Source organism: Falco peregrinus, chromosome 8 (assembly GCF_023634155.1).
Source record: "Falco peregrinus isolate bFalPer1 chromosome 8, bFalPer1.pri, whole genome shotgun sequence".
NCBI lineage: Eukaryota > Metazoa > Chordata > Aves > Falconiformes > Falconidae > Falco > Falco peregrinus.
In genome coordinates this window covers 45234258-45249586 of record NC_073728.1, presented here as the reverse complement: position 1 = coordinate 45249586, position 15329 = coordinate 45234258, and the positions used below count along the sequence as shown (strand labels likewise).

Below are 15329 nucleotides of genomic sequence, written 5' to 3'. Positions count from 1 at the left end.
AGTTGTGACTTAACAATCAATAGTACAAACAGAACAACAGCAGCAAGTACAGTTAAGCCTGGAGTAAGTTTCAAATCAACATCTTAATACACACAAGTTACTTCAGCTATGGCCCCAAACAATATCACAGGTTTCTTAGCTGTGGCCATATTAAATTTTGGGTTCCAGATAAGTATGAGGATTAGAAATAGAAATGCCCAACAAACAAAATTCAGCAGTCCTTGGGGCACTCCAGAGTGGTCTAGGGGAGCCCTTGATCTCGGGTGTGATCTGGCATTTGGAGTACCTGCAGGCACAAAAGCCTTTGCCTTTACCTCTTTTAATGTTTTGCTCTGCTCACTTCTACATTGTTCTGTCTGCCCTACCACTTTGGCCCTCCTCAGCTTTCCAGTATTTTTGGGCCCATTCTATCCCCACTTGGGATGGTGTACACTTAAGTTTTTGCAGCAGTTTATCCACGGCAACCCTGTCCATGATGACAGTTTACTGTCAGTACAGGTATGAGTCTGATGCATGGCTAAGGGGGGGAGAAGCCGTACCATTGAGTCACAAGATTCAGAAAGGACCCCCTTGCTTTCTAATGCCTTCTCAGAGAGGAGCCTGGGTGCAGCTGGATCCAATCCTAGTCCCAGAGTTGGTCAACAGCTTAGGTCTAAAGGATTACGTGCATGGCCACTGACCAAAGTCAATGGTTGCCTGTCAGCCCTCTCAAGGACTTTCACCGAGACAGCTTCACCGAGTCAAAGAGATAGATGATTAAGGCAAGATACAAAAAAATTTGGAACTGCTGTAAAAAAATACACTTACTGCAAAAATGGAGCTCGAGTTAAACAGTTCAGCCCTTTTGTTAATGATACTTTCCCAGGTAACATCTGATGTAGTCAGAAGCGTGAGTCTTAACTGAAGCAGCATCCCTGCCTGGGGAGGAAGGAAGCCCAGGGCTGCCCACCCGCCCGGTGGCTGGAGCTCTCATCCTCAGAACGGATGATTCTAAATGCCACTTCTATACCCCTGGCGAGGTGGGACTGTCAGCTACTGTGTGCCGGCTGGCCCTTCGCAAGGCTTCTCAGTTCTGGAAGGCTAGCAGGGCCCGATGGCTCAGCACGGGCAGGGAGTGCAGTGCAGACGTATGGGGGGGTCTTTCTGGTTTTGCTGCAGCCACGTGGGGCTGTGAGGTCCCTGCCTAATCCCGGGCATCACTCAGTCAATATCAGCGTTAGACCGCAACCCATCATGACTATTTTGCAAGATAAGCACAGTGTTCAAGTCAAACCCTGCTGCTTGCCACTGACTTCTGCATTCGGCACCAACAAGCCCGGACAAGTGTGGTCCCTTGGCCCCCTGGCAGCTTTCTCACTCCCCCCACCAGGATGGGAGACAGAATTGGAAAAAGCGAGAAAACTTGTGGTTTGAGATAAATGCAGTTGAATAGGTAAAGCAAAAACCGTACAAGTGAGCAAAGCAACTGTACACGCAAGCAAAGCAAAGCAAGGAATTAATTCCCCACTCCCCACGCAGGCAGGTGCTCAGCCATCCCCAGGACAGCAGGGCTCTTGTCACGTGTGACAGGGATGTGAGAAGACAAACACCATCACTCCAAACATTCCCCCTTCCTTCTAGCTCCCCACCTTTATATGCTGAGCATGACACCATATGGTCTGGGATATCCCCCGGCTCAGCTGGGGTCAGCTGTCCAAGCCGTGTTCTCTCCCAGCTCCTTGTGTCCCCCCAGCCTGCTCGCTGTGGGGTGGGTGAACAGCAGAAAAGCCCTTGGCTCCATGCAAGCGCTGCTCAGCAGTAACTATAACATCCCTGTGTTACCAACTCTGTTTTTAGCACAAATCCAAAGCACAGCCTCGTACTAAGTACTACTGCAGCCCAGCCACAACCAGCACAGCAATGCTGGGGGTTTCAGTGGGCTTTTGCCACTCAGGTGCCTCATTGCCACCAAGGACACAGTCAGGGGTCCCCAGGCCAAGGTGGCCATGCCCTCAGCCAGGACTGACAGGCTGTGGGAGGTACAAGCCAGCGTGGGAATGCTGCAGCCCTGCGCGCCCGTGCCCCTTTCTCCTGGTCCGTGCTGCCAGTCAGCCAGCAGTGAGACACATGGGCCACCCTCTGCCACCCCCTAACCTGTGGTCTCCCAGGGTCCCTGCCTCACGCCAGGACAGGTTGGGCTTGATGTTGGCATTGAAATGCCGCTGGCTGCTCTCACTGCTCACACTAGCACCGTGCTCTTCCCCACGTGTGCCAGACCCTTGCAGGGTTGAGGTCAATGCCACTGAGGGGTGGGCTTGCGAGGGATGGGGGGAGAGCAGGAGAGCTGGGTGCTGGCAGTGACCCCCTCGCTGGAGGTGCCTGGAGATGCCCAACTGCTGGGCACATGTGGTTCCCCTGCCCAGGGCACTGCTCGAAGGTGGCATGATGCTGTGCCAAGGGGCTGTGGGGAAAGTGCTGCATCTGGCCGAGGCCACACCGTGGGCACAGATGTCACCCAGCCCACAGGCTTCCCCATGGCAGTGGGAGGGGGTGTCGGGCCCCTGCCCTGGTCCATGCTGCCTGCAGCCTGTCCCAGGCCACCAGCCACCCAGCCCAGCAGGGATCAGCCAGCGCTGGCTATTCTGCCAGGCTGGGCATCCCCCACCACCTGGGCAAGAGCCCTGGCTCCCTCCCAACGCCAGCCACAAGTCACAACACCCCAGTGCAGGGTGCTCTCCCCCCTGGCCCCCCCAATCCCCAGTGCCCTGCAGGGTCCTGGACATGCCCAGGCGTGCCAGGGAAGTGGGAATGAGCCAAAGCATCGGCACAAGGCGCTAGGAACTGAAAGGCACTGGGTTTATTTGTAATAGAGCTGATGTCTAAAGTAATTAACAAAGGCTAATTGATGCACCGGTTTGGACAGCAGTGCAGGCACAGCAGGGGCCAGGCAGGCCCTCAGGAAGGGATGAAGACCCGTTTGCCCAGGCCAGGCACCCCAGAAGCCCATGTCACACCCCCTACCCCCTAAGCAACGCCCTGCCTTGCCTCCTCCCCAGCCCAGCACCCCCAAATACACCAGCAAACCCCAGCTGTAGCCACACACACACATTCCCCTGCCCCCCAGCTCTATCCCCAGCAGGGCTCCCCAGCCATGTCCCCCCGATAACCCAGAGCCGCCCCCCCCCCCCCCCCCCCCATGTCTCCCCTGTACCTCAGAGCCCCCCTGCCCCCAGGTACCCAGATATCTCAGCCCCCTCCCAGCCACCAGGGATCCTCAGTCATGACGCCCCCCAAACCCCTCCACCAGGGACCCTCAGTCACATGCCCCCATCCCTGGGCCCCCTCCACCCCAAGGACCGTCAGCCACGACCCCCTGCCAGTGCCTCTCACCAGGAACCCCCAGCCAAGTCCTCCCACCAAGGACCTCCCACATACTGGGGTCTCCCCTATGTCAGAAACACCCCCCCTCCCCTGGGACCCTCAGCCATACCATTCCCAGCCTGCCCCCCATCCTGGGGCCACCCCCGCATTCTTTCCCCCCAGGTGTCTGACACCCCGTATGTGCTGCCCACCCTGGTGGTACCAGGGACCCACGGTGGGGCAACCCCCCCACCTGCAGACAGTGGTGGCAGCGCCCACCCACACGGCTGTGCCCTGCTCCCAGGGCATCCCCGGCCCCTCAGTCACTGTCACCATCACTGTCGGTCCCTGCTGCTGCTGCCTCTGGCCCGGCCTCATCCTGCAGGTCGGCGAAGAAGTCCTCCCCACCACCCACCGCTTTGCTGCTGAGGGCCCGCAGCGGCCCTCCCTTCTTCTTCTTCTTTCGGTAGTCGTCCACCACCAGCCCTCCCAGGGCTGAGACGTCCCAGAACTTGACCTTCTGGTCATGGGCGCAGCTGGCCAGGAGCTGCCCACCCGGGGCCACCGCCAGCTGCTCGATGGGCTCCCCCAGGTGCTGCCCAACACAGCCCAGCACCCGGTTCGGCAGGACATTCACTGCCCTGGGGACAGGGGGGCTGGTGGGGACCCTGCAGGGCCTGCTCCACCACCAGCCCATCTGCCCATGTCAGAAGGGAAGGGGTCCCTTGGCCCTAACCAGGCCGATGTCATCCCACCCCCCTCCACCCCCTCCACACCCCCCACCCCCTGACCTGATGACTCCATCCAGGGACCCCACGCAGACGATGCTGTCTGTGATTGGGACCATGCAGTCAACAGACTCGGCCCTCAGAGCGAAGCGGTCACTGGCAGCCCCAAAGCCGTCCCAGTTGAAGAGGTAGATGGTGCCTTCACTGGAGCCACATGCCACTTTCTTCCCCCTCTAGGCAAGCCGGAGGGCAGTAAGGCAGAGGCACAGCAGGGAACCCAGCTCGCTTGTGGAGAGGGATCCGCTGGACCCTGCTCTGTGGCAGCGCCAGGTGCCAACCTTCAGCAGCACGACAGATGTCAGGTCCCCATTCTGTGGCTCTGAGAGCAGCTCAAAGCGCCGCCTCTTCACGTTGAAGACGCCCAGGGTGCCATCACCGCTGCGGGGGATGGAATGGGCACGCTGTGAGCAAGGGGCACGGCACGGTGTGCCTCCCCCAGCTCTAAGGGGAGGCCCACAAGGGCATGGCAGAGCTTGGCCCCAGTGCTCCAAGTACCTGGCGGTCAGCAGGATCTTCCCATTCCCATCCACAGCCATGGCGCTGATGTACTCCTCCTGCTGACGGGCCTCCAAGATGGCATCCCCCTTGCGCAGGTCCCACACCTTCAGCGCGCCAGCATCATCACCCGTGGCAAAGACGTGGTTATCAATGGGCAGCACGCAGTTGAGGGCCGAGCTGCAGAGACCCCAGCCCCACGCCGGCACAGTCATGGCTCACATCGCAAGTGAATGGCCACCAGACGATGCTCCGGCCTCCACCCGCATGGCTGTGGCCGGAGAGGGATGGGGACAGAGCCGGGACGAGCCACCCGTGCTGACCTACCCGTGGGCTTTGGGGAAGCGCGTTTCCAGCCGTCCTTCCTCCACCGTCAGCATGTGGATGGACTTGTCCTTGGACACGGTGAAAAGCTCTGGAAAGCCGTGTCAGCCGGCCGGCCCCGGCGCCCCCCGCTGCCACCCCCCCGCCCCCCGCACTCACTCTGCCCGTCCTGGGAGAAGGCCACGTCGCGGCACGACTTGAGGTGATGCCCCGAAGACCAGAGCTGCCGGTTCTCCCCCTCGGTGCAGGAGTACGAGTACCTGCGGGGCCGGGCCGGGCTCGCAGGGAGCCTCGACGGCCGGTGCCCCGCGGCTCCCATCGCCGGGACCCGCCCCCAGCCCCAGCTGGGCCCCCACGGCCCCACTCACAGGTAGACGTCGCCGTCCACGTCCCCCGCCGCCAGCAGAGGCCGGGCCGGGTGCAGGGCGATGGCGTTGGCCGTCGCCTCGAAGCAGATGTCCTCGGGGGTGTCCCGCAGCCGCGGCTCCCGCCCCGCCGGCCCCGGGCCGCCCTGCGGGGAAGCGGGGCACTGGGCCCGGGCCGCGCTAACGCCGCTCGCGCTCCCCTCTCCCGGCGCCGCCATGGCGGCTTGGGCCTGCGCGCCGCGTGCTCCGCGTGGCCCCGCCCCCCGCGTGCTCCGCCCCGCTCCGGCGCACGGCCCCGCCCCGCCGCGTCACGCGCGGGCCCGCCCCAGCCCGGCGACACCGCGCGGCGCCACCGGCCGCCAGGGGCTCGATCCCGCGGGCCCCCGTGGCCCGTACTGCCGGGACTCGCCCGGCAGCTCCTCCTGCTCTCCCCGCAGGCTCCTCCGCTTCTCGCCCCGGCTGCCCGGCACTGCTCCGGTAGTTTTAGGATCTCGGGTGGGCAGGGCCCCGCGACGTCCTGCCCCCGGCCCCCGCCCAGCCAGGGGCCACCCGCAACGTCCCCGTCCGGACCCACAGGGGCTGGTCCATGTCCCCAGACCCTGGCGACGAGCTCTGCTGGCCGCCAGCCCCACCAGCCCCACCTGCCCCCGGCCGCGGCAAGTCTGAGGCACGGGCAGTGGAGCAGGCTCATTTCCCTCAAACAGGCCCATTTGCAAATTTTATCCAGGTCTTGACAGAGGCTGCTGCCCCACACCCCAGAACGCTCCCCCAATAAACGACCCAAGGTGGGGGGGGGGGGGCTCAGGAGGTGGCACCTCTGCTAATCAGAACACAGCTTCCTCTCCTTCCACACAAACGGGTATTTATGCAAATTTAATGCAGTTTTAGTACAGCTACAACATTTACACGTCACAGGCTATACAACCAACACTGGAGGAGAGCGCCTCGGCACACCCCACAGCACGAGGCTGGGGGTGCTGTGCTGCCCCGCCCAGAGCAGAGAGGGGACAGCGTGGGGGACAAGGGCAGCACGCCAGCCAGCTCGGGGAAAACAGACCAGGCTTCCAGGAACTGCATCAGTACTTGGGACGTTTCACCTCAACCCTGGAAGACACAGAGGGGCAGGACAACGGTGAGGATGCAGGGCAGACAGCTCTGTCACCCTCCCATCCAGAGCTCGACCCTGAGCTCCACAGTTTCACCCCACAGACCAGCGTGAGGGGACCCCCCAACAGCTCCTTGGGACACCCAGCCAGCTGGGGCAAAACCACCTGACCAAGGGAGAGCCTCAAGACGGTCCTGGGGTCTGCTCAGCACCCACCACCTATGGCCCAGGGGAGAGGTGCCCAGCAGGTTTAGCTGAACAGAGCAGGACAGGAGCACCCCCATGGGACCAAGTGTTCTCCACTCCCAGCCACTCTGCCAAGGACTGGCAGGGAGGTCCCTGCCCCCTGCAGCCCCTGCAGGAGGTGGCAGGAGACAGCCAGGCCCCAGTACCACACTGCAGCTCTGCCAAGAGCAGAAATGTCACTAACCCATCAGCCTCCAACTTCTTCCTCTTCTCGATGATCTGCAGAGAAAGCACAAAGTCCAGTTACCCTCAGGGTACCTGGCTGCCCATAATCGCAGCAGAGGGTCTGTAGGGTGCAAGATATACCCAGGGAGAGCTGTAGCCATGCCAGAGCAAGCTAAGGCGAGTTACAGTTGTCCACAAACTGCCCAAAGTCTGGAGAAGCTTGGCCTCTTCCTCCTTCGCTCCATTTTGGCCACCAAAGACCATTTCTTCTCACCTTCCCCTGGCCCATCCCATACCACCGGGGTGCCCATGGCCAGCTCACCCTGCCAGGACAACCCCCAGCTCTGCTGGTTATAAAACAGGGAACCACTAAATATGCCCTGTCCCCCCCAGCCTCTTTAGATGGCTCTGAGCTGCCAGCTTTGGACACGCTCATCTGCTGCAGAGCTCAGAGCAAAAAGCCCCTGATGGGGACTGCTCCCAAGGCAACAGCTCCAAATGCAGCTCCAGATGCCTCTGCAGTCCTGAAGCCCTGAGTATTCAGCCAATGTTCTTGCAAGGAGCCTCTTCTAGAGAGCCAGCCCTGGTGCATACGCACACCAGCGGTGCCCAGCTGCCAGGACACAGGCTGAGCTGAAAAGCTGTGACTAGGACAGCAAGGGAAGGATAAGGTGGGAGCTCTCCTGGGCTATGCTGTCTGTTTAGGCTCTGAGCTGACAACACGCCAGTTACCAGCACTCACCGCACTGATCTTCTTCCACTGTCGGTCCAGTTCTGCCTTGTCATTTGTCTCCTTGAAACGACGGGTTTTGCGTCCCTCAGACATCTTGATCCCATACTGGAAGGCTGCCCTGGGGAAGGAACACAACAGAGCTCAGTGCTTGCTGGGGATCCACGGCCTGCCGGGGGAACGGACACATCTGCCCCAGCCATAAGCCCGTACTCCAGCATTGGCTCGGGCCCCTGAAAGCAGCGGCTGAGCAGGAGTCCTCAAGAGTGATACTAAGAGCAAAGACCCAGGATACACAGCTCCTCTTCAGGTCCTCATCAGGCAACCCCCAGGGCGCACGTTTGGCCAGCACGGCCACCCGCACACAGAATCCTTGCTCAGCCCTTCGTAAGGGCCGCACTCACTTGGGCAGAGCCTCTTTGTTGTTCATGTATTCACTGTACTCCTCCTGGGTGTCAAAGTCCCAGCGGCCCAGAGGTCCTTTCTTGTTACCCTGCAGCAAAAAGAACCCAGAGCAGCTCCTTAGCTGACACTGGCCAGGGCTTCTCATGCAGCCCTGTGCACCCAGCCAAGATCTGTCTCTCCATCAGCCCCCAGTCTAGCCTTGGCTCAGAAATCCCCTCCCCGAGAAGCCCCAGACAGGAGATTCTGTGGAAGAGGGAGCTGAGACAGACTAGCACACCTCCCCAGCACCTCTTGGTCAAGTGCCAGTTGCACATTTTCTCCCTGTGACGATGGATCCCATCCAGCCCCAGGCACAGAGCAGATGAGCAAACTCCGAAACACATTCAACACCCAGCCCTGGGGCACACAACCCCTCTGCACAAGCCTGCTTCTCTCCAGTGGGATCCTCTCAGCCTGCACCAATGTCTACTTCGCTGGCCGGTCCTAAAAGCTGGTGATGGCATACCTGATCCATTTTGCTGTAGTCCACCTCTTCATCGCTGTCCACAGCCATATCATCCATTCTGTAAAGAAAAGCAAGCAAAGAGTGCGTCCATGGGACACGGCCTTGGAGCCAGGCTGGTGGGAGCCACCTCTTGTGGCCTCAGACTGAAAACACTCAGTTCCTGGACCAGAGAGAAGCTCCTCCAGCTGCAAGGCCTGCAGGTGAGCTGTACCACAAGGGCATCCAAGGCTGCAAATGTTTACAAGATGATGGCAGGCTGAAAGCTGTTCCTCTTCTGCCAAGGGACTACTTTGTGGCCAGAGCTCAACAAGCACATGAATTACCAGGGAACACGGCAGACTCCCAGCCCGCTCACCCTCTCCCCTAGCATTGAGGGGTAGCTGACTCCAGGTAGCCATTTATAGCAGAGACCAGCTAAGAAAAAGGCAGGTCTGTCAGAACCAAGGACTTGGGGGAGCATTGTAACAGTAGGATGCAACCCCAAAGTCAGGCCCACTCCTTCCAACAAGTAGTGGGACTGACGTTCGCGTTCTTGCTGCCAGAGAACAGCTCTTGTGCTCGTTTGCACACCCTACTCCCAACCCACAGCTTCTTGCTGCTTCCTTACGTAGCAGGGTAGCACTCGGCGTAGCTGTTTGACATGCCAAAGAAGTCCCCCAGCTGCTTCTTGTCTTCTGGCTTCTTCAATGTGACAATGGTCAAGGAAAGCACTACCATGTAGCCTTACAGCTAAGGGCTGAGCACAGCCAGCCAAAGAGCCATCTCCTGCCTCAGCACAACTGAACTGGATGCTGCAGAGCTTACGTTCTGCATATGATCTGCATGGTTTGGGCGGCATTTCTCTGCTACAGGAGGAAGAGCCCTCCCAAGTGAGGGAGGACAGCCACATGGCCATGCTTGGGCAAGGCCTGCCTGCAAGGGAAGCCCATCCTTGCAATCAACCAAGCTGGCACAGACAGTAACAAGGATATGACTCTGCTCCTTCCCAGCCAGCAGCTCCAGCAAACTTCTCGTTGATGGACTTGATGAGCTCCTTGGCTGAGCCGGGTCCTGGAGTAGAGAGTGCAGCAAGTTGAGTTTTGGGGTAGGAACAGATCACCGCAATACACACTGGGATGGGCAGAGCCCCCTTCTGCAGGACCCATTCATTGGGATGGGGTAACAAGCAGAAGGATGGGCTGCATATGAGGTAGAAGAGGAGGAGCCAGGAGAACACTGAGGAGCAGCAAAACAGTTCAAGCACAGAAAAGGCAGGCTGATCCTATGAGACCCTGAATCCTCCTCCATTTACAGCCAGCATAAGGTTGTCTGAACTAGTCTGCTGCCAGGGAAAGATCTGCACACACACTCAACCCAGGCTGGCACGCAGGTGCCTGTATGTGCAAGACTCTTCACCCCAAAACCCTCACAGCAAGCAATTCACCCTGTCACAGTAGTCTCTAGAGCACGCGACTCATGCAGGACAGCAAGCCAAGCAGTTTTGAAATCTGCAACCCTGTACAGCCTCACTCAAACATCCAGCCTCATTCAAGTGTCCAAACCACCTGACTCACCTTTGTCGATGTCTGCAGGCTGCAAAGAAGAGGGAGAGATACCATGTCACCAGGAGGGCTGAAAGCAGGCAAGTGACAGTGCTGCATGACTCGCAGCTCCACTTTAAGACTCTTTGTGGCAAGCACACAGGGATGAACCACAAAAACTACTGGCTTGTGCTAGTCCTGCCTTACTTGCTAAAGGAAAGGACAAGCACAGAGCCACCTACCAGCCCCTGGCTGGAGGGACAAAGCTGAGCAAGAGCTGAACACTAGTATGTGTGGGAGCATGACCAGAGATCCCCAAAGCCACCAGTGTGACCCCACCAACCCAACAGCTGCATTCCCCAAAGGGAAGAGATCAGGTGGGGCAGTCCAGGCTTCACAAACCAAGGCTCACCTCATCATCAGCCTTGGGCTTCTCAAAGTAGCTGTGCCTCTTCTTTTCCTCCTCCCGCTCCCGGTCCCGCTCCCTGTCCCTCTCTCGCTCCCTGTCACGTTCTCTGTCTCTGTCACGCTCCCGGTCCCTGTCACGCTCCCTCTCGCGGTACCTCTCCCGCTCCTTCTCCCGTGGCATCTTTGCGGTAGAGGGCACATAATCCCCAATGTCTTCAAAGATACTAGAAGAAGGAAAGAACCTGCAGTTACGGGTGCTTCAAGAAAAGAGACTGCAACCACCTCCCTTTGAACTGGAATCTGATAAAGGGTCATGCAGTGCCAACACAGAGAGCTAAGGATGCCCACTAGAACTGGCTTCCACATCTGTCAGAAGTACCACTGCCTTTCGGCTCTCTTCTGCTGCCTGGACCTGCTCCTTGTGGTCCAGAACAACAGAAAACCCTTGCCTGCCTCAATCCTCAAGTCAAAATCAGAGCTTGCCTCCAGCCTTGTCCCACAAACCATAGGTCCAAAGGCAGCTCACTCCAGAAGCACTAAACCCAGCCCTCTCCAAATGTGGTGGGCCAAAAAGACATATCTCAAGGCAGACAGCTGTGATCCCATAGCCTAGGCAGGGAGGCACTTACTTCATATCAGCTTCAGGGGGCTTCTTCTCATCCAGCTTCCCTGCAAGGACACAACAGCAGTGAGAGGCACTTCATCCACTCTGCTTCCTGCATTGTTCCCTGTCCACAATCTGGTCTCCAAGCCCCAAGAGTGGCAGGCTTGGAGGATGTCCTGACTTCCTCTTTGGTTACCACATCACGTCTAGCTCCCTCAGGAAGCCATTTTATCCCTCCCTAACAGGGGACATTTCCCCAAGAAACTGAGCCTTAACCAGGAAGAGTAGAGCAGCACAAGGCACCCCTTGCAGCCAGTCCCCTGTGGTCCTGCCACAGAACAGCCTGCCTTCAGGGCACTGCTTGAGAAGCTGTCCTCATGGCACAGGGGAATGCAGCAAATCAAAACGCATCTTATTCTCTCTGAATATCTTCAAGCATTAAGTCCTACCACTTGGCTCCCTTCAGCTCCTACCTTTGTCTTTCTTCTTGAGCTTCTTGTTGCGGGTCCCTTGCCTGAGATAGGAGAGGATCTGCGTCAGTTTGCTGATGACAATGTCATTGGTGGTCAGTGTGGTCTGCGCCTGAAAGAGAAGTCCCCAAGGAATTGTCTGACTCCCTCCTGGCAAGACTCGCTCTCGCCAATTCAGACCAATGTGGTCAAGCAACCTGGACACTGTCTGGGTACCTCCATGGTGGGGCAGTCAGCCTTGCTCCGGATCAGAGTGGTTGGGATGTCGGTGTCAGCATACTCATCATCCAGATCTACCACATAGGCCATCCTCCCTGGCAGGAACAGCTCATTCCGCTCATAGGCCTTGTTCTTGAACAGAATGCGGTAGATGTTGCGACCTGAAGAGGAAGTAAACGCATGGGAGAGCTGCTTTTACAAAAGCAATGGACACACCCATAGAGAAGCATATTTGGTTTATCAGAAACATCAAAACCACCACGTAAGAGACACGCTTCCTCCAGCCCTCAAATTCAGAATGCCTACACTTCAGACTCTCCCCCCTCCAATGACTAAAGGTTTTCATTTCTCCATTCACCCTCCAGGATCTCTCCCACATTCACAGCACAACACAAGGTAGGGAATAGCCACATCCACACAGTCTTACCCAGCCGGGTCTTAAATTCAATTTTGTTTTCAGGATCTTCGTCTTTCCTGAACAGAAACAGAAAAGAAACAGAAGCATTATGATAAGTGCCTGCACCCTCTGCACCCCCCTTCCTGGGAGGCAGCTGTACACAGGAGAGTGCAAAATCCTCAACCACTCACTTCGTTTCTTTCTGGGGCTTCTCCATCATTTCCTCCTCTTCCTTCTCCTTGCTGGCAATCTCAGCCCGTACCTGGCCACAGAGTAAATCCATGCATTACAGACCAGACCAATCTGTGCCACTGTTGCCCATGAGAACCAGTACACCCACTTCCACCAGCTCCCCAGTCCTTAATAAATCTTTCCCAGAGAGAAACCCATGCTGACAAGACGGAAGCACCCTTTAAGTGACAGCTACTACCCTCTGCCCACCCTCTCTACCTGTGCGAGCAGACAGGGTAGAAGGGGCAGCAGCACAGTGACATCTGTGCTCACCTTCTGCAACAGCGCAAAGTCCAGACCCTTCACCAAGTGAGTGTGCTCCATGTCACCACCCAAGAACTTGGACTCCTGGATCAACTGTCTTCTCTTCTCTGCAGCAGATTTATCCCTGTGCAACAAAAACGGAGCCAGTTACAGGACAGTCCCTCTGGAGCAGGCTGGCAAGACAAGGCCATGCTGCAGGTTCACATACGCCTCTGCTGTTGGACCCACAGCCCTGTAGTTGGCAGTTGTGCTGATCAGCTCCGTTTCCTCGTAGTCCTTGTTCACACCATCTCTCCTCTCCTTGGCTCGATCCCTGTACTTCTCAGCCAACTCCCTCTCACGTTCTATCTCCTGCTGGCGCAGCTTTGCGTAATAGCTGGGGTTGGAAAAACAGCTCAGTGTTAGCATGACACGTCCACACTTTTGATGCACTGGTCAAATAACAGCCCCTGAGGCCCCACACATACCTGTCCTGGTCCCAACCCCTTCCCCAAAAATGTAATAAAGCACCATGGGATACAACATGCCTGGAGGACACCAGACAAGATGAAACTGCTGTACTGAGGTTAAGTAAAGAGGAGCTCAGTCCTCCCTTCCAAGGGGAAGAGGTCAAGCGCAGTCCTGCTGTGCAGATGTGCCCCAAAAGACAGTCACCTGTGTGCAGATGTCCCAGCACTGCCCTGCTCTGCCAGACACCTGCAGAGCCTCTCCTGCTTCTTTCAGAGGTGAAGCTTCACCCCACAACCTGCTGCCACCCTCCCACATCTGTTTCCACAAGCAGTGACAGTCACTCAGTCTGAATCGTTCCTCAGTCTGCTCAGCTTCAAACCCCCCAAATAATCCAGGCCCCTCAGGGTCCTCTTTGGTAGCCCAGGAGCTCAGCAGCTGCTTCAATGGGAGGGACAAGATTTATGAAGACAATCCCTGATGCATTGCTTTCTCCATTTACCTTTTCTTCTTCCTCCTGCGAGCAGCTGGGTCTTCATCTTCATTGTACTCCCGGGGCATCCTAGAAAAGAGCAAGAAACCACACGTAGAGCCATGAAAACACAGGCAGCTAGACAGAACAGTCCCCCAGACACAGGAGGACACACAGATGCTCGAAGATGGGAACAGTACAGGCCCATTTGTCCGTAGTTCCACTCTATCAGCAGGGAAAGGAAGGAAAAGCACTGATATTCACAGAACAAAACCTGCCTCCTGCACAAAGTGTCTTAACAGTCATGCAAGACTTGCTCTATTGTTTACAGCAGTCCTGACCCACTTGATTCTCCTCTTAACACACACATATATAGCTTACATGGAGCCAAGCACAAAGCAAGGCCAAGGTCTGCTCCTCAGGCCCTGTTTGCACGCTCACTAGCAAAAGCCCCTTTAGATAAACCCACTGCAAAGCGCAGGAGGAGAGACAGAAAGTCAGGCAGGAACAGAGCCCCAGAGGGAAAGCGGACGTGCTTTGTCCCACAGTGTAGAGTCCTACTCACTCATGGTGGCGAGATTTGGATGGTGGCGCAGATGTTGGCGCAGCCCGCGGGGTCATGAGAAGCTTTCTGAAGTCTTCATTGGTTAGCTTAGACCTGCAAGGAAGAGAGGAAACAGAAACAATCCCCCAACAAGCTTTGACAGCCCAATGGCTTCCGAAGAGACAGAGGGTTTTCCAGCAATGGAGCTAGACACAGGGTCCCCGTGGAGGGAGCCCAAAGGCTGCATTACACGAGTCACTCCCAGCCTCTAGATGGGGGAACCAGCCTTGGGCCCCACAGTCCTGCTCCAGTTCTGCCCCTGCACCCCACTTTCATACTCACTGGTGGAAGGAATGCGAGTCATCCACATCGTGGCCATCAGGGGCCAGGGGGTTGGAGAACGGTTCATCTGGGGGACAGGAGAAAAGAAAGCCCTCAGAGCCTGCCTGCGGTGGGTTCAGCCCCTCTCCGACCTCCACAATCCTCCCAGCCCCCATCCCTGCTCAAAACCAGGGATGGGCGCAGCAGTCACCCACCACCCTGCTCCTCTGCCAAGCCCAGGCCGCTAACACCCTGGGGTGGCCTTGCCAGGGCACATGGCATGAACGGGTCCTGGTGTCGCTGCCCACCACAAGACTGTGCCACCCCCTAGCCCGACTCCGCAGCCTCTCGGTGGATGTTCTGCTTCCCCCAGGACGTGGCCTCCGTACCTCCTCGGGGGTGTCCCGTCCCCTACACGCCCCAGGACTGACTGTACATCCCCTCCGCTCCCAGAAATGTCCCAGTGCCGTGAGCGTACCCTAGGGTAAGCCCCCGCGCAGTCCCCCGAGCATCACCCCTCCCGCCGGGCTGTCCCGGGGTCCCCTCCCAGGATGTCCCCCGCCTCAGCCTCTTAAGGCCGTCACCGCACACCTTCCCTGCGCCGGGCTGCTCCCGTCACCAGGCTGGGGATGTGCCCGTGCCTGTGCCCCCCCGAGGGAACCTCCGCTTCCCCGCCCCTGTCGCTACCCCAAGGCTAGGGTGGGCCTACACTGCCGCCCCTCCCCCGCCAGGGCCGCTGCCCTGCGTACCGCAGCACCCCCCCCCCCCGAGGGCCCGATGCCCTGTCCCCCGGCATGTCCCGGAGCCCCCCGGTGTCCCGCAGCCCCCCCGCCCCGCTCACTGTCGCGCTCCGGCATCGCGCCCCGCTCCGCCGCCCAACCCCGCTCCTCGGCCGCGCTCCGCTCCGCCGCCCCACGTCACCGCCGCTCCCTTCCCAGAACCCCCGCGCCGGGCGCTGTGATTGG

General features: G+C 58.2%; 2 protein-coding genes across 3 annotated transcripts; both read right to left on the bottom strand.

The window, feature by feature from the left end:
* Positions 1-3303: 3303 nt before the first annotated feature.
* On the bottom strand, positions 3304-5568 carry WDR55 (WD repeat domain 55). Of its 2 annotated transcripts, none has more exons than XM_055812789.1 (7): positions 5315-5568; positions 5106-5206; positions 4950-5037; positions 4623-4802; positions 4406-4505; positions 4131-4300; positions 3304-4016 (listed from the first exon to the last, which is right to left on the bottom strand). In XM_055812789.1, exons 1-7 carry the CDS (start codon positions 5527-5529, stop codon positions 3659-3661), a joined length of 1212 nt encoding a protein of 403 aa, XP_055668764.1. In that variant the 5' UTR covers positions 5530-5568; the 3' UTR covers positions 3304-3658. The 2 variants fall into 2 exon arrangements, with proteins under 2 accessions (XP_055668764.1, XP_055668765.1); XM_055812790.1 differs by having other exon boundaries at positions 3307-3980; positions 5315-5567.
* Positions 5569-6173: 605 nt separating this feature from the next.
* Positions 6174-15316, bottom strand: IK (IK cytokine). The gene is made up of 20 exons (XM_055812788.1): positions 15206-15316; positions 14386-14452; positions 14065-14157; positions 13530-13589; positions 12789-12956; positions 12590-12704; positions 12277-12347; positions 12116-12162; positions 11686-11849; positions 11473-11581; positions 11025-11064; positions 10400-10619; positions 10021-10039; positions 9440-9517; positions 9075-9156; positions 8468-8525; positions 7962-8050; positions 7570-7678; positions 6847-6881; positions 6174-6415 (listed from the first exon to the last, which is right to left on the bottom strand). The coding sequence occupies exons 1-20, from the start codon at positions 15219-15221 to the stop codon at positions 6388-6390; spliced, it is 1668 nt and encodes a 555-aa protein (XP_055668763.1). The 5' UTR covers positions 15222-15316; the 3' UTR covers positions 6174-6387.
* Between the last annotated feature and the right edge of the window lie 13 nt (positions 15317-15329).

Excerpts from the sequence above, each read along its gene's own strand:
- WDR55 (XM_055812789.1), bottom strand. The coding sequence starts at position 5,529 with ATGGCGGCGCCGGGAGAGGGGAGCGCGAGCGGCGTTAGCGCGGCCCGG. Across the intron at positions 5,207-5,314 it reads GTGGACGGCGACGTCTACCT|GTACTCGTACTCCTGCACCG; the intron begins GTGAGTGGGGCC and ends CCGGCCCCGCAG. Across the intron at positions 4,017-4,130 it reads TCCCTGGATGGAGTCATCAG|GCCCTGCAGGGTCCCCACCA; the intron begins GTCAGGGGGTGG and ends GTGGTGGAGCAG.
- IK (XM_055812788.1), bottom strand. Across the intron at positions 10,620-11,024 it reads CCCCCTGAAGCTGATATGAA|TATCTTTGAAGACATTGGGG; the intron begins GTAAGTGCCTCC and ends TCCTTCTTCTAG. Across the intron at positions 8,051-8,467 it reads ACTACAGCAAAATGGATCAG|GGTAACAAGAAAGGACCTCT; the intron begins GTATGCCATCAC and ends TTTTTGCTGCAG.